General features: G+C 38.4%; 1 protein-coding gene across 2 annotated transcripts in view; it reads right to left on the minus strand.

Moving 5' to 3' along the window:
• PDE7A (phosphodiesterase 7A) overlaps positions 1-22094 on the minus strand; it is a 112730-nt gene that overhangs the window by 32606 nt on the left and 58030 nt on the right. Inside the window, exons 1-3 of one of the 2 annotated variants that reach the window (XM_065895201.1) lie at positions 19968-20027; positions 12652-12712; positions 9423-9506 (exon numbers count right to left, since the gene is read on the minus strand). In XM_065895201.1, the coding sequence (XP_065751273.1) occupies positions 9423-9506; positions 12652-12712; positions 19968-20027 (205 nt within the window). Of the gene's footprint in view, positions 1-9422; positions 9507-12651; positions 12713-19967; positions 20028-22094 lie in introns of those variants that run through there. The other variant, XM_065895200.1, reaches the window with a different exon arrangement.

The following is a 22094-nucleotide window of genomic DNA, read 5'->3' on the forward strand; positions in this document are numbered from 1 at the left end:
ATATATAGACATTCCAAGCTTCACTACAAACCAAAGAAATAAAGGAGCTACTCATAATCTAAAATTAGATCAATGTTAACATGAGAATAAACTAATATTCTTTCCCTTAAGCAATTCTTATAACTTTAGTTTGCAGTATTCAATATTCACTTTGACAGGATTTGATAAAACAGTCAATATAAAACCCTTTTAAAAAGATTACTCTTATTGTTATGGATTAGGCATTTCTTTTCTCCTTCATATTAGAAAGTGGACAGAAAAAAGAAATATAGGTAATAGGTTAAGGAAACAAAAGGGCTGGAAAATCAACACGTCTTGAGCAGTATCACTCCCAACTCTCCTACAGAGACGGGATAGGTGACATGTTGGGTCCCTCTTATGCTCAAACGTAGGACTTGAACACAGCTCCTTATTTGTTACATTCCTAATTCCCTTATTAGTGAGCTGAGAAAAAAAGAAGGAAAAGAAAGCACACAAGCCTTACTGTATAACATACAAAATAAAGCTTAAAGTTAATTCTCCAATTCTCCAAAGGTCAGGCAGAATTAAACTATCATTAAATTTTATTAAGGTTAAGGTCCAAGCCATATCGGTTCCCTAATTTATGCTATGAAGTTAGAGAAGATCTCTAGGAGATATTCTTTCAATTTGAGACAAAAAAGAAACAAAAATCAGTGGTTTTTCAAATGCAGGCACTTCACAATCTCCTGGAAAACTAGATACATTTAAAAAAATACATACAGGGGGGCAGAATGCTCAATGCTCTGTTTCCTAATTCGATTCAGCACAGCAGTACTCATCTCTACAGGCACTGCTTGGCAAGGGGATTGTTACAGGAAGGAGGCAGGAACACGCATGATGAACAGACAGGGGAAAAGGACATGAGATTGTTTCCTGTGACTATGAACTATTACAGAAGTGTTTCTGAAACAACCAGATACGATTTCAAGATAAATGAATGACTGGGAACAAACTAAAATTTAATAGAAACTCCAGACAGATATGACCTTAGTCTGTAATACCAGAACTATAAGTAGAGGCTGGCACACTCACATCTGAATGAGAGACTAAATTACAAATCATGGACAGCCACCTTAGCAAATCAAACAAAAAATGGCTAAAAAAAATATATATATATATGCTTGTAAATAGGAAAGTGATGACCAGGCAGTACAGTATGAAAGATAATAAGAAAAACAATGTAATACAGAAAAAGTCATGGCTGAGGGAAACGCCACGCAACAACTTCTATTCTTAAAGGGAAGAAGCAGTAAAAGCTTCGGAATATAAGAGGACCTGAGTCTGTGTGGGAGTTTACTATACATTAAAGACTAAGATAAACTAAGACAATAAAGTCAGTATGACATAAGCTTTTAAGCTCAAGATAAACGCAGAAACAGATGTTCTTTCTGATCGTGTCACTAAGTATGAAACAAGTATCCAAGTCTAACACAGCCCTGTTAGGAAGATAAGAAACAACACAAAATCAAACGCACCTGAGGGTCTAAGGCAGAACTTAATAATTTTGTCTGCTTTCAGAGTGGGTCATTATAATAAAGACAACATGAGACATTCGATTCAACAGAAGGGCAGTAGCCAGCCTGAATTCAGTTTACAGCTAATACAGATCATACTTAGAGAAATACAAGTGGGACCCTATTAAGTCTAACTGGTAGAAGATATGCAGTTTTAGTCAATTTGATGCAACAGGAATATATTCAATCTCTACCATGAGCCAGAGGCTGCCAGAAACCAGGAACAAAAAGATGAGTAAGGCTAAAAGCCTTTTAGGCTACAATGTAAATATCCTGAAAGGTTCCCTAGTATGGGGTGGAATAAAGTGCTAAAATGAATAAAAAGGCTCAAGATAATGGGCAAAACACATTTACATAGAATGGAACATTACCATGTGTCGGGAGTAAAAGAAAACGGAAAACGCGTTTGTGTAGACATGAAAAAACATTCTCCTGGTACTACATCTTGTCCGACGTTGGCAGAGAGACCATGGCTTCCAGTCTGGATGACGTCAATGAGCTTTGGTGAATTCCATGAAAATTTCAAGCTGGCAGCTCCCCTTCCTACTTAATAACCACGCCAGAACCTTGCAAAGGAAGGTATCAGTGCACATATGGAGCAGAATTATAATAATGCTTTTATGTTTAAAGATATTAGAATTTGTTACCATATAAGCTAAAAAGAATGTGTAACTAGAAGAATAATTTACTAAATTCAGGGGCATCAAATGTACAGCAAAAAAGAGATGAATTCTGACACAAAGTCAATAAGGAATCCATTTCATTAAGCCCAACTAATTTAAAAGTCAAAATATTATATTTCAAGAGACCAGGTGTACGGCCAATTGGACATAGAAAAATATCTGTAGGAAAATTTGGGGCTCGTAATCCACCCTACGGAAAGCTGGTTACTGAAGCCAACATACTCGAAAGGAGGAAACTCACGGGAGGGAGGTTCCTGGTTCTCTCTCCACAGAGCGCGGAGTGAAAGCAGAACTTGAGAAAGCCCGCGGAAGAGGAGCTGTCACTCTAACGAGAGATGGTCCGGAGCCACGGGGCCGCGTCAGGGAGACCCAGCTCGGGGCACTTTTCAGTCCACACCACCCAGCCAGCAGCCTAACATCTCTGCCACTCTCTAATCAATCAGCTTCTCTCTCCCCAGCCTTCTTCTCTACCCCCCGTTACCTCTTTCTCCCAATTTGGTAGTGTATATATTGCTCATCGTTATCAGGTGCCTCAAACCTCGAATTTTCACAACATAAGGTCAGGAGACTAAATAGGTTAAAATTAGTTGAATCATCAAGAACCAGTTTATTAAATGCTGGAGGACCAGAAATCTGGACCTCAGTGGGAGTAATTCCTAGATAGGGCAGGTCTGAAAGGTTAGGGATCTTCTAAAAATGGGATGAAAGCTGAAGTTTTTCAGTAGGTATCAAAGAAGTATTAACGTTAACACTGAAGTTTAAATATTTGTCAGAAACTAATCATCTGCCTTTTGAGAAAGTGGACCAATCCTTAAAAAAAAGAAGTTATATAAAACGATCACATGCTTAGAAGAGCTAGCTGCGTTATCTGCTAGTAATCCGATAGCCCTAAACATCATTACAAGATTCCATGTACAGCTCTGGGGGACAGACAAGGGACAAGGAGGTTAAGTAAGAAGCACCAATCTTAGTTTTTTGTTATCTATACAAATAATTAGTGATTAGCATACTGTGAATACTTATGGACTGTCATGACACCTTTTAGGTAAGTATAACCAGAAACTGCTTTCTATTCAATAAGCAATTTCACATCTCCTTTTGGGCTGAATAAAAATTTCTGACTTAACATGAGCATCTGAACATTTCAGCAGTATCTTTAATGAGCTAAGATCTTCCAAATTTCTTAATAAACACAACCCATCATATAATTCCCACTGATATGCACGTTCTATCTAAATTGCAAAATGGAACACTTCCCAGAGAAGAAAATATTAGTTTGAAAAAACAATGTTCCAAGGAATGTTATCCTAAAATAATGTCAACAGTGACTTCCTTACGTGAAAAATCCCTTTCTCAAACTCAAACTATGTAAATATGTATGATATATATTATCTTTTGTACCATAACATAGGTAATAAGAACACAAACAAAGGTAAAAGAATGCTTCATAGGGCTTCCCTGGTGGCACAGCGGTTGGGAGTCCGCCTGCCGATGCAGGGGACACGGGTTCGTGCCCCGGTCTGGGAAGATCCCACGTGCCGCGGAGCAGCTGGGCCCCGTGAGCCATGGCCGCTGAGCCTGCGCGTCCGGAGCCTGTGCTCCGCAACGGGAGAGGCCGCAACAGGGAGAGGCCCGCGTACCACAAAAAAAAAAGAATGCTTCATAAAATCTCTTCAGTGAGAGATGATATCTGGGAAAGTTTGTTTTCTTGCCCCATAGAACCAAGATAATAACACCTGATAAATCCACAAAGAAGTTAGCATGAATAGTCCACTTAAAGCAGCAGAGACCAAAAAACAAACGAACAAACAAAAACCCCCGAACAAGAACAACAAAACCTAGTTAAGAATGAAAGCTTCTGTGTGACGACTTAAAAACTAGAGTAGAATTTCTTGATTAAAGCAGAATCTGTGACACATTGCCAGGCTAACCCTGGCTGCAGACTTACACCAGGTCTTCTGCAAACACTTCCTGGCAACGAGGATTCATGATCTTCCAAATCCCCCCACCCTCTGTAACCATGAATACAGGTCAGTTTCAAAACGTCTTCCCAAAGTTTGAATTCTCCCATTTCTTTATAAACAACCGCAGACCTGGTCTAATACCAGTTAACAAATCTGCACTCCGACTATAAACCCATGATTTTTAATAAATGCATAATTTAATTACCATACTTTAAAAACTTTTTGTTTAGAGATCATTTTGAAATACAAATAAAAAATGCAAAAAGCTGCAAAACTAAATAGTACAGGGAATACCCTTTATCACTACCCTTTACTCAGATTTGCCATTGTTAACATTTTATCCAACTGCTTTACCATTTGTACTGTGTGTGTGTGTGTGTGTGTGTGTGTACACGTGTGTGTGGTGCGTACTTGATTCTTTTTCTGAACATCTGAGGGTAGGTTATAAACATTCTGGTCTTTTACCCTCAAATACTTCAGTGAATAACACCACAACCTAATACATGTTCCTATTATAAATAAGGCCAATGGGAATGGCCTCACACATACACTGACATTTGTGTAAGATTATTCCCTTTGCATACATGTCTAGTGCTGAAATCAAAGAGAAAAAAAATGTTTATGACTCTTGATGCACCGTGACGAACTGCCTTCTAAAAAGTTTGTAACAACGCAAACTTCTATCACTAGCACCTTAGCTGATCGTTTGCTTAACTTTCTAAATTTGACAGGAATTTGTTTAGTAGTGAAGTTGAACACTGTTTCTGTATTTAATGTACTCATGTGTTCAGCTAATTATTTTCTTCTTTTGCCTCTTTATACCCTTTTAGAAAGACTCAAAGTCAGAACTTGCGGCATCATAATGCCCATGGCAAACCCTACTGTGAAGATCCATTTCTAGGCCTCACGAGAACGAGAACAAGGATTTATGACAAAAGATAATGCACACCGCAAAAACTCAAGGCAGAAAAAACTGCAATATTTACATAATAAAATTATTATTGAGGTCTCACTTGCTAACTTTGGAGCCTGTAATTGTTCTTTAACTGGATAAACAGCTAGAGGAGAGTGCACCTTGGGATGGTAAACCCAAACACTGTTTATAATAAACCGTATATATAAAAGAATCTTTCAAAAAAAGCTCAATATTGCAGTATAGATGTCTAATTTCTAGGCAAATTTAATAAAGACAATTATGTTCAACGTGGAGACAATCGCAATCCAGAAACAAGTTAAAACTATTCCAGCACCTAAACACACATCAGCAGCACCTCACAAATAGAACACACGGAAGAAATACAAAATTACAGACAAGCAGTAGTTATAATGTACTAATGGTATAATATATGTTTCTAACCTGCTGATATGCATTTTCTCCTGTATTTTAAACTCTCTCTCTCTTTAAAAAGACCCTGCCCTGGGAGGACAGATTACAAGACAGAATCCTAAAAGTAAGGACAACGGTTAAGAGACCACCAGAATAACCCCAGACTGTGGTAACAGAGGTCTGAATCAAGCAGGATAGGAGATAAGGAGGACAGAAAGGAGAGGAGAATGACAGCTATTTTCGGTTACTAAATACATGGGACTGAATGCAGACTGGCTGTAAGCAATGAAAGAACTGAGAGAGACAATTTTACAACAGGGAAAGTTAACAGTGAGTTTAAGGTAAAACCAAAAAGATGCACAGAAGGCGTAGGGTGAGGAGTTGTACACAGAGAAAATTCTAGCTTCAATGAATTTAATACACCTATCCTGAATTTTGTATTCAGAACATTCTAGAAACTATTTTAACTTCAGCATGCAAATATTTATGTCACTGTGAAAAATAAAATCATATTTTTAATTGTATACAAAGGAGAGGGCACATTACTGAAGTCCGACTGCTCAGGCCCTCGAGGGATTACGCCCACCCCGCAGCGCTGGCCAGGTCCGCGGGACACGGCTGAAGGCGGCACTCGGGAGGCTTCAGCCACAGCTCGGGCATGCGCTCACCCCCTGATTAGATCACATTTCACAAAATACGCTCGATGAAAATTTTTTCTCTTCAGAATTCTGAGCTGTGTGATAAACAGAACCTACGACATGAGTAGGAAAGAATGACTCATTTTTCTCTATTTAAAAAACCCCTCCAAATTACGTTATCATTTTGGCTTAGAGAGATACTCTTGTTTTATAATAACTACAGGGTCAGTTCCACAGTGACAATTTCCAGCTACAGCCTAGAGTCTCAGAACGCCTGTCACGATGGGGTCGTGAAGAGAATCTGCATGCCTAGAAGCCGAGTGGCCTCTGCTGTGCTGAGATACCAGACCACAGAGGCTCCCCAGCAGGATGCAAGGGCAGGTCCCCAAGCCCGAGGAACATCCTCAAGCCTGGGACTGCTGCACACTGCTTTCAACCATTTCTTGCCACTAGGTTTCATTTTGCACCCAATCTGAGCATCTTTATCTCTTAGAAGGAATATTTTGTCCGTTTACCTCTCCTGCCATCATTGATACCTTTGCTCGTCCTTTTCTCATTTTGTCCTTAAGATTTTACATCATTTGCTCCTGGTTTCATAATGATTTAGAAGATAAACATCCTATTTGAATTCCATGAGAGAGTACCTCCAACAATTTGGTCATTTCCAACTTCCCTCCCCCACAGAAATGCGCCATTATGTCTCCTATTTAAGACTTCCAGCATCTTATAACAATTATGATTTTCAAATCCTCTCTTTCACTAAAATGCAGTAGAAGACAAGGGGTAACCTAGAGACCCCCAATGCACCACTGTACTTTTCTTTAGGTCAACATTGAGACTTAACCATTTTACTGATATCCTTACTCAGAGCCAATCTTTGTCTATTACAATATTTACAAATAATTTTATTTAAACTTTTCAGTGAGTAATATGTTCACATGAATCAAAATTCAAAAGGGTGTAAAACAAACAGCTTCTTTCTCTCTCACGTCCTCAGGCCGCCCAGTTTCCCTCCTGGAGGCAACCCATGTTACTAAGGTCTAATGTGTTGTTACAGAAAAAAATGACATATTGAATCACTCTCGCTTCCTTCCCCAGACAAACCCACTAATCCTGGAGTATTATTCTTTTATGCTGTTGGTATTCTTTTTGCTAATATTTTTTCCAAAGATTTTTTTATAGACATTTACACTTACGAGTATTACATTTGCCTCTTGAAAGTTATATTTGCTCTATAAAAATAGCTCTGAATGACTTCTTTTTGTGTAATCCGAAAGAATTTAAAGTGCTGTGAAACTAATTATCAGTCTCTTAAAGACACTGAATAATTTGCCTGTAAAATCTCCAGACCTCATGCTTTTAGGGGTAACTCTTGTGTAGCTTTCTCCAACATGTTGACCCCAGAACTCTTCCACACTCTTAAAATTATTCACTGCCCCAAAGAGCTTTAGTTTATGTGCGTTGTATCTACGGATATTTTCCGTAATAGAAATTAAAACAAAAATTCAAAATACTTATTTATCATTTCATTTAGAAATAACATAATAGGACTTCTGGTTTCTGAATCTGCATATAAGGAGCTCAGAAGCTGCCATTCTGTCCTAACAACACATAAACAGCTGAACAGACTGCAAAATCAACAACTGTTCTAGGATCCACTGAAGAGGTGAGGGCACAGGGCAACTCACTGCCCCAAGACTGGAGAGACAGGCAAAGGGAGACAACTTACTGGCACAGAGACTCACAAATGGAAACCTCCTTGGGAACCGGTGCCGGGGGCAGAGAAACCTGAACTATAATCGATGAACTTCTGGAGGCTTCTCTGAGAGTTAAAAGCTCCAGGGAAATCCAGTCATGGGGTGGGAGGGGGGAGCAGAATTTTGTGAGATTTACCTCCAGGAGCTTGACCAGGTTAATCCCACAGTAAATGTCTGCCAGAACTCACACAAGAAGAAGGTGCCAACCTGAAAAGGCCCATCTCTATTCAAGAAATTGAATCAACAATCAGCAACCTTCCAAAACAGAAAACATCAGGCCTAGAGGGGTTCACTGGTGAATTCTTTAAGGAAGAAATTATACCAATCCTCTAAAATCTCTTTCAGAGGCCAGAAGCACAGGTAACACTTCCTAACTCACTCTAATCAGACATTATAAAAAAAAAAGAAAACTACAGACCATTCTCTCTCATGCATATAAATGCAGAAATTCTCAATATTGGCAAACCAAATCCAAAAGAGTCTCCTTCCTCCGAAGAAGATTAACACTCACTTCTAAGCAGGTGGCTTAGAGGCACTAAAATCACAGACCACCTTAATCTAATCATTATCTGAGAGAGTTTAAAGCTGGGATTTTTTTCTAATATAAAGCACTTTGGGTCTCTGGCTGAAGCATAGAGAGTTTACCAGGACAATTCCCCAACCTTGGTGAACTACAAACACCTGTTTTTGTTTTTCTGGCCTCAAGTGTCCAACAAAAGCTCTGCTCAGCTTCTCACCCACTTTTCCCAGCATGAGCAGATGCCACTAAGGGGAACAGTAGCCTGAAATGCCTGCCTCGCCCTTGCCTCGACAGCACTCTGACACACTCAAATACACGTCTTTTCTACTGTGTCGAGTTTTTCTAATTTTTTCAATTGTATTGTTAATCCAAATAATTTATCCAAAATTACCAAAAGAGGAACTCCTCCAAAAACAGATTTAATATGGTTAATATTTAAGGGTTTTAGAAGTCCTGTTTTTTCCCTTTTTCTCCCATTATGCGCCAGAACCAAACAATGTTTGTTTTCAAAATATGCATTCTACCAAACATCTTTCAGGGGTATGGGTGTTTTTAAATAAATCCAAGGGATATATACCTTGTTAACTATGAGATACCTTTATAGAATGTCACCTGCACAAAAACATTTTATCTAGAGTCGTGAAGACAAAACATTTAGAATAAAACAACTTTTTGAACATATAGTTTTTAAAAAGAAAAAAATGTACCAAAGTAATTTCACGTTTAAATAAGAAAGAAGAAAAATCATACCAGCTTTCATATTTTGATACTTTCCAATTCTACTTGCCTCTAAACACTTACAAGTATTATTTAGAAATAAAGTGTCATTTATCATGACCCAGTGTTTTAAAAACATTTTAAACATAATGTTTTTCCTTGTATTCGCTTTCCCTTGGAAAATTACATAATTTTATGAAGATCTGAAATGAAAATTACATAATTTTATGAAGATCTTTTACTGGAAGTCTGAGAGAAATACTGTATCTGCTAACACTTACCGTGAAAAATACGAAAATCAATATATGGATGAGAACCTCTCCTTTCTGATTCAAATCCTGCTCGACTCCTTACGCGTACATCTCCTGGACAGAATCAGGAATAAAACGTAAGTTTAGAAGGCTGCCGTTCAGGAAGAAGCTCCCACATGCGATAAAGGTCTATGTGGGATCAAACCCATAACTTAGGCTACTAATGATATAAATGAAATAAGTAGTTAAGAGCTGATTTATTTGAAAGGGTTTACAAATGTTTGGCACTGAGTTATAAGGCTAGATGAGGTTTTTTTTTTTAACCTACCCTTCTAATAATTATAATCTCTATTTTAGAGTATATGATAATCCAACCTCATATCTTATTACTCACATGGAGTTAAAAAAAATCCTCAAGACAAAACTTTAAAAAGCCACAATGAGAAGCAAATATTTATTAAGTTTCTGTTCTGTGCCTAACACTATACTATAAGGGATATAAAGAAATAGAAAAATATATTACCTATTCTCAAGCAGCTTATAATTTTTTACATGTACAGAAAATTAAAATGTTAAAGATTTTGCCTGAAATGTTTAATTTGGTCAATCTTCTTTTTTCTCATTGACAGTGGGTATAGTCAAGGTCTTTAGTTGGGTCTTAAACTTTGTTGTTTATAAGCTCAGTATTGTTTCTTCCTATATTACATGGCTTTTGGATCTACTTCTCCATACAGCCACATAACCACTGCAATCTTCTGCCAGGTACTCTTTTTCTGCCTTGCAGACATTATTTCATTTAATTCTCTAACCAAATCTGAGAGATAGGAATCTTAACCCCCATTTTCAGATGCAGAAACTGAGATTTTTAGATGTTTAAGAGCATGCATATGCCACAAAGCTAGTGTAAAGGTGTGCCAGGGTTTAAACCTAGCTCTGCGGGCTCCAAAGGCAGCACCTTTCCCACTACACTTCCACAGCCTCCGAGTTTATAACCTTTAAGTCTCCAGTCCCTATTCCTGTGCCCTCGCAATTCCGCTTGCCTGGAAGGCTCTCCTGCTTATTCTTTGTTTCAAGGTGCCCGTCATCCACCATGAGTCCATCCCACAACGATTAATCCCTTCTCTCATGTGGCGATGCCTTCACTCTCTATTGGATGTTTACTGAGCACTCACTACATGTCAGGTTAACACAGCAGTGAGCAGAATATATAAAGTCCCTGTCTTCATGAAGCTCACCCTTTCATGGAGTGACACAAATAATAAAACAAATAGATAATTTCATTCTATGGAAGATGGTAAAAAGCACCATGCAGAAAACTAAAGCAAGGAAAGAAGAACAGGGAGGAGGAGTTGGGAAGGAGTGATTCATGGCTGTAGTCAGAGACCTCAGCAAACGGGAGGCATCTGAGCAGAGGCCTGGAGGCAGCGAAGCAGTGAGCCACACGGCTACCTGGATGAAGACGGGTCCAGACGTAGGGAGAGCAAGTATGAATACCCTGAGACGGGAGCATGCTTGTCACGTTCAAGGTCAAGCAAAAAGGCCCGCGTGGCTGGAGTGAGGTGAATGAGGGGAACTGGTAGGAGGTGTGGTCAGAGAAACAGTAGGGCCACATCACACTGGACCTTCAACGGGCCACTATAATAGCTTTGGCTGTTACTCCAAGACAGAAAACTATCGGAAGATTCAGAACAGAGGGGTGAGATGGACTTAGGTCTGAAAAGGTTCACTCTGGCTGCACAGACTAGAATCAAGTAGAGACGCACAGGCAGACGCAGGGAGACACTTAAGGAGTGAGTGCATTCAACGAGGCAACAGCTATGGCCTGCGGGGAAGGGGATATGGGGAGATGCTGGTCAAGGGGGTACAAAGTTTCAGTTACGCAAGGGAAGTTCTGGAGATCTAACGTACAACTATGTGACGACAGCTACCGATAAAAAACCGAGTAACTGTGGTTCAGTTAGGGATGGTAACAGCATCGTGGTGAAATCCTGGATACACTTTGAAGGTATCAGCCAAGAGGATGTGGTGATGAAGTAAACGCAGAGGAAATAAGAGTCAAGAATGACGCCAAGGTTCCTGACCTGACAACCAGAAGAATGGAGTTCCATTTTCTGAGACGGTGAAAGAATGCAAAATCACAGACCTGGGGAACACGAATCTTTTAACATATATGTTAAATGTGAGGTACCCATAACCATGTGGAGATGCTCCACAGAGTGAAGAAGACAGGAGTCTAAAACTCTGTTTTAAGGAGAGTAGAATCCTGACATGTCTACAGAGAGAGATGGAGACAGTAAAGAAGAAAAGGCTCAACATTCCTGGGGGGAAATATGTGCTAGAGTAGAATGGGACTAGGCAGGTAAGATACACAAGGTAAATTAAAGAGAGAAAAAGGGAAGAGCAAAAACAGGACACTGGAGAACACACAGGCCTAAGACTATGAAAAAGAGTTAATGAAAGAGGCACAAACAAACAAACAAAAAACCCCAAAACCAAATCACGACCCCAGAAGCAGGTGAAGAATGACTAAATATCATAGAAATTGAGTGAGGAATTCTGAGTATAAGGAGAGCACTCATGAAGAAAAGACAGTAAGAAAAGATGAGTAAAGGTGCCTACTGGAATCTTTATAGTATGTTTTTAATAGTATGAATTAAAGTACAAGGGATCAAGGAGTGCGTGGATGAAGAGAAAAATCTGGCAAAGAGAGGGAAAGAGAGAAACTACACACATATATGTATGTGTGTGTATATATATATATCAATTATACATGTATATATACACACATCAAATTCATTTTACCCTCTGCACTTGAGTAATACATTAAAGATTTAAGAACTGAGACTAGGAGAAGACAAATGGCCTTCTCACCAGCCAACTGAGAACAAACACATCCAGTGACAGGACTATGCGATCAGGTAATTCATGGTCTCGTCTTTGTTCATGTTACCTTTTAGTATTCAGCAACTGTACAAATCTAAGACTCTTTTTATGAAGAATAATCAGGATGCAACTTAAAATTGTATACTAATCACAGAGTCCCAGTTATTAAGCCAGAGATTTCTCAATTACCCAAACTCTAAGATGCCCCTCTTTATTCACATCATATTAATTTTGGCTTCTAGACTCAACTTCAAAGTAATAGGTCATTTCTGCTGCAAACAGTGATGAAAAGCTACCCAACGAAAGATATCTCGATCTTGAATTGACAGCAGATAACAAAATTAACTGATATTGGTGCAAAATAAAGAATTCTTACCTAGCATACGAATGTACAACGCAGTCTGATCAGAGCTGTCATAGGAGATAGCTCCACGTCTCTAGAAAAAAAAACCCACACATTTTAATGCATGATAATTTAAAATGTGATATAAAATTCAATTCAACAAACATGTATTTATTATTTTTTGTGACGCACTGTGCAAGAGAAGTTGGGATATACAGAATGAAATTAAATACAGCATTTGCTCTTGAAATCTCTAGTTGTGAGGAAGACAAATAATTATAATACAATATGATTAAGCATTGTTGGAGAAGTGGATACAGAGTGAGGAACACAGTAGGTGGAAATTTAATGTCAGAGTACATCATACAAGCCCACTTGAAGAGAGAGCTTCTGCAGAGGTAGTCGGAATTGATGGAGAGACACAGTTCAACTACTTCACTATTCCCTTCACTTAAACATGAATGAATAAGCAAACAAGAATCATCAGACGTTTGAAGAAACTCTTTAGCTAGAAATAAATGGAACAAAATGAAAAACCAAATGGCCCAGAAGCTACAAGAAATAAGAGAATTTAAAAAATGTAATTAGTGTACTCAGAGAAATCTGAGTAAAACAAAAAATGGGGTGCACTGAAAGAGAACAGATTTTAAAATATATTTTGAGCTTAAAAATAAACAGGTATAAAAAGTATCTTGCAATATTACTCATAATGGCCCCCAACTGGAAACAATCCAAATGCCTACCAACTAATGTATAGCCATACAATATTATTCAGTATTCAGTATCTAGTGTTGTTATTCAGACATAAAAAGGACTGAAGTACTGATACATGTTACAACATGGTTGAATCCTGAGAACAGTATACTGAGTGAAAGGAGCCAGTCAGGAAGGACCACAAAGCATATGTTTCCAATTATATGAAATATCCCAAACAGGCAAATCCACAGAATCAGGAGGTAGACTGGTGGTTGCCTAGAGTTGGGAGAGTTGGTGGGAACTGGAGAGGGAATGCTAACGGGCACAGGGTTTCTACCTGCAATGATGAAAGTGTTCTCAAATTAAATGTGGTAATGACTGCACAACTCTGAATATACCAAAAGGCACTGAATTTAAAAAAAACCCACCCACTTTAAATGGGTGAATTGTATGGTACATGAACTATACTTCAATAAAGCCATTATAAAAAATAACGAGTATTGCAAATATTTTAAATATAATTACCAAAAAAAACCCGAAAGCAAGAAACCAAAAAACACCTCTGTAAGACCTGAAACACCCTCAGCAAGTTCTGCCAACTCCACCTTCACACCCATCTCCCTTCCTCGATCTCCACTTCTTCATTCTGTCTCAGGCAATAGCATCTCTCACCTGGACTCCTGCAATGTTCTGCCCTGCTCACTGGTTTTCCTGCTGCATCTCTTGGCCCCCAGTCCATTCACGCAGAAGCAAGAGTGAACATTCCAGCTACTGCTCAGAAGTGCTCCAATGGCCCCCACTAGACTTGGAATAAACTCCAAACACCTAACTCTCCATGATCTGCCTACCCCTCAGTCCTCTTGTCCTACCGCCCTCTTTCTACCACTAAGAGCCAGCCACCCTGGCCGCCTTGCCCTTCCTCAACCACGCCACACACACAGCCTTGATACCTGCTGTTCTGTCCAGGATCACTGCATCATCGTTTCCTTCTTACCTCTCAGGTTCCAGACGAAATGTCATCTCTTCAAAGAGGCAGTCCCAGACTACCAAACCTGAAGTCACCAAGCAGTCACCCTCCCCAGAGTCCCCACGTTCATGCTCTGTACAGCACACCTAGCTGACCTACTCTTGTTAGCTTGTTCTAAAACAAAAGCTCCACAAGAGCAAGAACCATGTCTGACTTATTCACCACTGTGTCCTTGGCCCTAAAAACTACTATTATTTAGTAGATGCTAAATAAATATTTGGTAAATAAATGATTGAATGCACTTATTGTAAATAAATTAGTGAATAATCATTTACAAATTAAGTTGATGAATAAATTAACGAACAACAGAATTCATATAAAGACAAACTAAACATCTAGAAGATAAAACTAACCAAACCTCATACCAGAATCTAACCTCTGTGGAGGCAGAGACTTTGTTCAATGCTGTATCCCCAGATATAGAATAAATCCCAACATTTAGAATAGTGCCCAGCACATTCTAATGTAATCAATAATATTAGCTGAATAAACAGGCAAGCAAATTCTTAAAAAACAGTAATAAATAGAACTAGCGTCATGAGCTGTTATAAAGTAGTGTGACACTACAGAGAATCTAGAATCAAATCCAAGAATACACAGAAATTTTGTATATGCTAAATAAAGGATCTAAAATCTGGGGAGAGGAAATTCCCTGGCGGTCCAGTGGTTAGGACTCAGCACTTTCACTGCCAAGGGCTGGGGTTCAATCCCTGATCAGGGAACTAAGATCTCACAAGCTGTGTGACACAGCCAAAAAAAAAAAAAAAAATCAAGTTAATTATTTGATTTAAAATGTTAGATTAAGTGGTTGCTATCTGGAAAAACATAAGGCTGTATTATTACCTTCCTACTCCAAAATAAATTACACATGGAACAGAAATTTTAATGTAAAACAACAGCATGAAAATATTAGAAGAAAACATAACTGTATTTAAAAAAATCTCAAATAACAACAAGGACCTACTGTATAGCACAGGGAACTATATTCAATATCTTATAATAACCTATAATGGAAAAGGATCTGAAAAAGAATATATATATGTATAACTGAATCACTTTGCTGTACACCTGAAACTAACACAACCTTGTAAATCAACTATACTTCAATAAAGTTTTTTTAATTTAAATAACGACTCAAAAAGAAATCTTAACTAGGAAAGGCCTAACTGTTCTATAAAATCCAGAAGTCATGAAAAACAAATCAATTTGGCCACATAAAAGTTAAATTATGTATGGCAAAATGTACCATAAACATAGGCAAAAGACAAACTCCAAACAAAGAAAAATAAGTTCAACAGATATGACAAAGGGCTAATTTTTCCCTGCTACACCTAAAAATGAAGGGAGAAAAAAGTGTCTTACAAATCAATTACAAAATGAATAATAGTGTAGAAAAACAGGTGGGACATAAATACACTACTCACAGAAAGAGAAATAATAAACTAATAAACACAAGAAAAAAACGCCTGACTTCATTAACAAAATACATATTAAGGAAATGAGATGGTATTTTTACATATTAACGATATTCTTTCCTCACAAACCCCTGGCATGGAATTTACAACTCTTCAACATATACCTAGAAATCTCAAGGAAAAATAATCATTTTTTTACTGTTATTATAAAGAAAAGTTACTGTATTTAAAGCCCTCATTTGGATTTAGTATGCAAAATAGCTCCCCAAATCATTGTTATTATCTCCTCGGTGCTTATCATTTAAGAGAAAAACATCAATTAAACTGCTATGACTTAATGTATCCTTAAACAAACAAAAAACCCCACCAGTTCAGGAAATATAAAAGGAACACAAGTCACAAGCAAAAATAAAATTCTGATTTTCAACACTGGCCGCCTCCAGGGAAGCTGAAGGACAGACACAAGGGTAGGAAGAGGACTTTTCAATGAATATCTTTTGAATTTTGTAGCACGTGTAGTTATTATATATTCACAAAATACACTGAACTAAAATTTAAAGCTACAGTAAGAATGTACTACAAAGAAATCTACAAAGAAATGGATGATCTCAAAACCCAAGGGACTAAATCATACAGAACTCACTCCTGGCAGCAACATGCTTAATAAAGTTAGTGTCTTGCACCAACAGAAGACCCTGAGCCTCCTGCAGTGTTTCATGGTAAACTACTTATTCTGGAGCAAACAGCCACTGTAATCACTTGGTATTAAAAGGCACGACTCACACCTGCTGTTCCCATCGCTACCCCAAGATATTTATCTTATTAGATTTCAAGACTCCCCTTAATACCACCATATTAGAGGAAAACCTAATAGTCTGGAGAGCACATATGTGGAGATAAATATTTCCATTGGCCAAATCATATTCATGAAACCACAGATATAATTATGTAATAGTTTGTCATGGTCAGGACCTATCAACCCACTATTATCCAATCAAATTGGGTAAATAGCTTGTTAAAACACATTTTAACCTGTTATCTCTAACAGTTCTCTTCAGGAGAAGGGTTGCCTTTTTTTTTTTTTTTTTTTTTCATGAGGGGAAGGGTATTTACTAAAAGAGCCACTAATTAGAAAGGTAAAGTCTCATTTATCACTTTAAGGATTGAGAAAGACTAACATCAGCTGTTAAAATAGTATAAGTAAGAAGCTGGGCAATGAACATAATCTAGATTATAACTGTGACACTGAATTTATTTTGAGGTAATCACTTTAGACTTAGTTATAGAGGCACTAACTTAGTATTAGTTAACCATTGCAAAAACTTGGCAAAAAGGGTAGAATTTAACTTTAATATATTTTAACAAATTACTTTGGGACGTGCAAAATATTCAAGTTATTTTATTCATTACTAATTTAAGTAAGCCTGGTCCACAAATACTTAGCTTAAATGCTATGCTAACCTGCAAGACACACTCTCATGAAACAAATCCAAATGAGATAACAGAAAAATTTTTTTAAGAATGGACTTAAAAAAAAGGTGGACCCATCAATGAATACATTCTGAGTGATAATTTACTCATTTATTGCCTCACAGACCAAGATTTAAATGAATATTATTAAACTGTAAACAGTCTAGGTAAAATAATCTAAAGTAACTCTTTTTGGATAAATATACTATAAATTATAACATAAAAAATTTGATTTCCGTGTTAGAATGTTACTTTAAAAAATAATTATATGTGCTTTATACACCAAGACTGCAGCACAGACTTAACATGTATCTTTGTAAAAGACTACCATTTTTAAAGCCATATACTAGTAAAATTGTTTTTAATAAAGACAGTAAAACAAATTTAATCAAATTCCCGTGTCACACTGTCAGTCATAAAACACTCGGGGCTATCGTCCACATTCCCACCTCACCTCACCAGTGAATGGAAACAACTGAGAAGCTTCTACTCGTGACTTTTCTAATTTAGCCATCCTGGGAACAGCTCGTAAAGCAAACTAGTGTAAGTCAAACCACGGGTGAGGCCCAGCTAATCAGAAACTGACAGCCGCAGCACAAACAAGTTAAACTCTAAGGTTCCAAAGGATCCACCACCACACAGACAGGAGTTCTGAGCGCCCTGGTAAGACACTCAAGCTTGCATCGGGGTGAATCGCGGCTCTTCCTTAAAAGATCTGACTGACAAGGTAAATGACAAAAGGCGTAAAAGTTGTTCCTGATATTGGTTAATACATAACTTTTAAAGACAGGCATGTTTTTTTTGTTTGTTTTGGCACAGCTTATGAGATCTTAGTTCCCCAACCAGGAATTAAACCCGCACCCACGTCGGTGGAAGCGCCGAGTCCTAACCACTGGACCGCCAGGGAATTCCCAAGACAGACATGTTTTAAAACTGAGCAAAGATATCTTAAGTGCTATGGTTTTTATCTTGTTTGGGTTTTCCAGTAAAATAATCTATTGTGCAAAGGCGTGTGTATTTCCCTTAGATGGTGAAGTAATGATATATTAACTCCTTGCTGAGCTCCTACTCTGTGCCAGAAAATGCTCCAGGCGCTTTCAAACAAAACGTCACTTACGCACATAAGACCTCTGTGAGGCAGGTCTTATACGCTGGGTTTTGGAGATTAGTAAACAGGTCACAGGGCTTAAACACAACAGCACTAAGTATATTTTTGGGTAACATTACAAAAATGGTAACACGCTACAAAAGATGAAGCCCAAAGTTCTGAAAGCAGTTTTCTCTGATGCAGTAAAGTGAGCTTTTTCAGACCGTGTTCATCTTACGTATGCTAGGAAAGTGTTCGCACCTGAGTGCCTATCCAAGTACGAATCCATCCATTGAACACTATCCTTCCCAGTCCTCTTCCCTATGCAAACATTTAAAAAAAAAACACACACACTCTTAAAATACTAGCATTCTTTTTGTTTAAAAACTTAATTTAAAAATTTTGGTGGTTATAACAAAAGTAAAAAAATCTCTGAAAACATCCACAATTCAACTAACGCATTATTAACATTAACTTGACCTTCATTCAGTAACTTGGCAAGCTAATCCTTTAAAAACAATTAGTAAATTGGTGTGAGTGAAACAAAATTCATTCTTAACTTACAAAACACAAGATTTAAAAAATCTGAGTGCGCTGTTTTGAAGAGATTTCTTCAATCGTATTCACTAAGAAAACAGGACTGCTTCAAGAAAAAGACAATTATGCTTAAAACAATATGCTTAAATGTGAAGAACATTACATTATCAGGGATTCAAACCTCGCTTGAAGAAGAAATATAAAAGAAGCTTTTGTGCTGCTTATTAGCAAACAGTGATGGCCTTATACATTTTAAGTTACTATTCACACTTTTCAATTTCTTAATAAAGGAAGACAAAAGCTGCCTGGTGGATGAAAGACCATCATTTTTATACAAGTATAGAAAAATAATTTCAAATAGTATAATCTTAAGTATTTCCTACTTTGGACTCCCATTCGGATGGCAAATGGCTAGCATTCTAGCAAGCATTTCTTTCTTTCTTTTTTTTTAAATCATAGCATAATTTTAATAGGGAATAATGAAGACAACTTAATACGGAATGCTAGATTCAGTTGATGAAATACTATAGCAAGCATTTCTTAAGCCCGATATTTGGAATCCAAATTTAAAAACAACAGATATATAATAATCTTACTCTTTTCAACATATTAAATAAAGTAAGGCATATATTTCCGCAGCAGGAAGACCTTAAGTGAGAACATGAGAGACAGTGGTATTTAGTTTTTAAAAAGTGTTTAATTGTTTAGAAATCCTCAATCATTATACTTTAAATTTATAAGCAACAGTAAATTTGCTATCTCCAGAAGAGAATGTTTAAAGTACGTACACCAAATGTCTAACCTGTTTAATTCCATAATCTTAAAAGTTGAACTTCTTTAAGTATAAAAACTTCTTTAAAGGAATGATCCTGAGGAAAGCTACCTCAATACCAAGGAATGATACCATAAAAAGCCCTTCAGGAGGAATAGGTGGGAGAAGAATAAAAATCACATGCAGTAATCTCAAGCTTCTCAGCTGACAGGTAAAACGTGTAGCTCTTTTAATCAGAGAAATAACACTGAAGCAAAAGGAGAAAAAATTTGACTAGCAAGTTCACTCCTACCCATATATAAACTAATGATTAATGTCACAATCCTAAAAATAAAGATGGCCTACCTTAGAGGCGATCCACTTGATAAGAACCAAGGCCAGACACCAGATCAATGTAATTCCCATTGGGATCAATGAAAAGCCCCCTGCATAGCCTCCCTCCTCTCCCAGAGAGCAATGAGCAAGGAAGATTTGTTAGGATCTGACAATAACCAGCTGTCCGGAGGCAGAAGAGAGGGGACACTGCCTGCCTTGAACCTCACGCAGCTGCCTTCAAACAAGGGTCACCTGACTCTCTGAGAACATGCTGCCAGCCGGCCTTCCTACCAGCGCGTGGTTAATGCCACAGCCCAGGGCTGGGGAAGGAGAGTCAGTAAAGCTGGAAGAGGGGAGGAAACACCTTCGTGAGCGCTAACCTAACAGTCTCACAAAATGTAGGCAAACGAGGTCTCCAGCTGGCCCCAAGCACATCCCCGACCTTAACACCAGGAATGCTTTCAAATAACTTCCAAAAAATGTCTGGCAGTACTAAAAATTTCCTCATTTCCTCCACGTAGACCAGTGTCACAGGCATAATGTCCTGGCATTTAAAAATATTAATGCATTTTACTCTATTTTTTCAACTTTAAATACTGAATTGGTCAACTCTATTTCCTTAAGAGCTAGGATTACTTTATGAATGCTAGGGGCTTTCATAGATAATGTTGTGCTATTTAACATTATAATTCACTCATTATGGATTTATTGACAAAGGCCAGTCTATCTGCATTTTTCAAGCAATTAAAAGTACACTATTTCTAAGCCCGACTTGCAATCTAGCTTACATGATAATATTTGTGTTACACGTCTCATTCTTCTCTCAGCTGTGAGTGAGCTCGATGAAAGCAAAGTGGGCCTCTACTCATCTTCATGATCTCTCACAGCAGCCAGCAGAGAAAAGGCCTTTCATGAAACTTTCATGCGAGTATTCATTAAGCTGCAACTAGGTATCAGGCCCTTTGCTGGACGCCAGGGGTATAATCTTTGAGGGAAAACGGAAAGGGCTCCTGCCCTCCCGAAACTTACAGTTGAGTCAGTCTACGTTAATCGAAGTCTGCAAATAAATACAAAACTGCAACGGAAACAAGTACGACAGAGCTGCGACGGGAACCGCCAACAAAGCCCCGGGTCTGACCTGGTTAGGAGGTCAGGGGCTTCTTCCCAGAGGCCCTGAAATGTCCCTGAGCTGAACTGCAAGGGCAAGAACACGAAGAGGATGGGAAGAATGATCTTCACAGACATGACAACACACAACAAAGACAAGCAGAAGATTCGGGAAGAGCAGAGGAGGCTGCAGTGCAGGCTGTGGGACCCCACAGTGGAGGCCCCGAGAAGGGGCTTCGTCTGCATCCTAAAAGCCAATCCCACCCTGCTGGAGACTTCAGCAGGTTTTGGTCAAGGGCAGCTCATTGGGGTAGGGGCTGGGGGGCGGTCAGGACGCCACAGCAGAGGCCCAGGAGAGGCGTTCACGGACTGTGCTGGGGGGAGACGTGGACGGGCTGGGAAACACTCTGGATGCGACAGGACTACGTCATGGGCTGCAGTTCATGGTGAGACAAAGGCATCTGCCTAGTGGCGGTACCCACATGACAGTTTTAAAATATTTGAAAACAGCCCAAATAGTTCAAATACCAACGCTGTTTTCATTATCCAATCCTCAGTAGGAAGAGTTTATTTTTTTTTAAAAAGTTAATTCTCCACCCGTCAAAATGAGGCATAAACTCAAATTACAGATGCACATCACAATTTTTCTAAATTGAAGCTATACATAACACATGGCCATACATTTCCCACTACACCTTATACATTATACACACACACACACACACACACACACACACACACACACCTCTTCTTTCTACTGAACTAACAAGCTGTAATGCTAATCCTTGCACAAATGGAGATAACTTTTTCAGTCTGTCATGAAACTAGGTGTGGCATGAGATTGTCAGGGTCCTGGATTACTCTCTGGGCAGTAAGGTTCCAGCCGGCAAACTCAAAGGATGCCCAGGAACAGGTCAGAGCAGCCAAACGTAATCAGCTCCACCCTCAGGAGAACCGCTGGTGGTCATCATTCGTTATCTGCCGCACTAGCCTGGAATGCACTCTCCAAATTAGCCTACCACCTCGATGCCCAGCCCAGAAATACTTCCT

This window comes from Phocoena phocoena, chromosome 17 (genome assembly GCF_963924675.1).
Source record: "Phocoena phocoena chromosome 17, mPhoPho1.1, whole genome shotgun sequence".
Taxonomy (NCBI): Eukaryota; Metazoa; Chordata; class Mammalia; order Artiodactyla; family Phocoenidae; genus Phocoena; species Phocoena phocoena.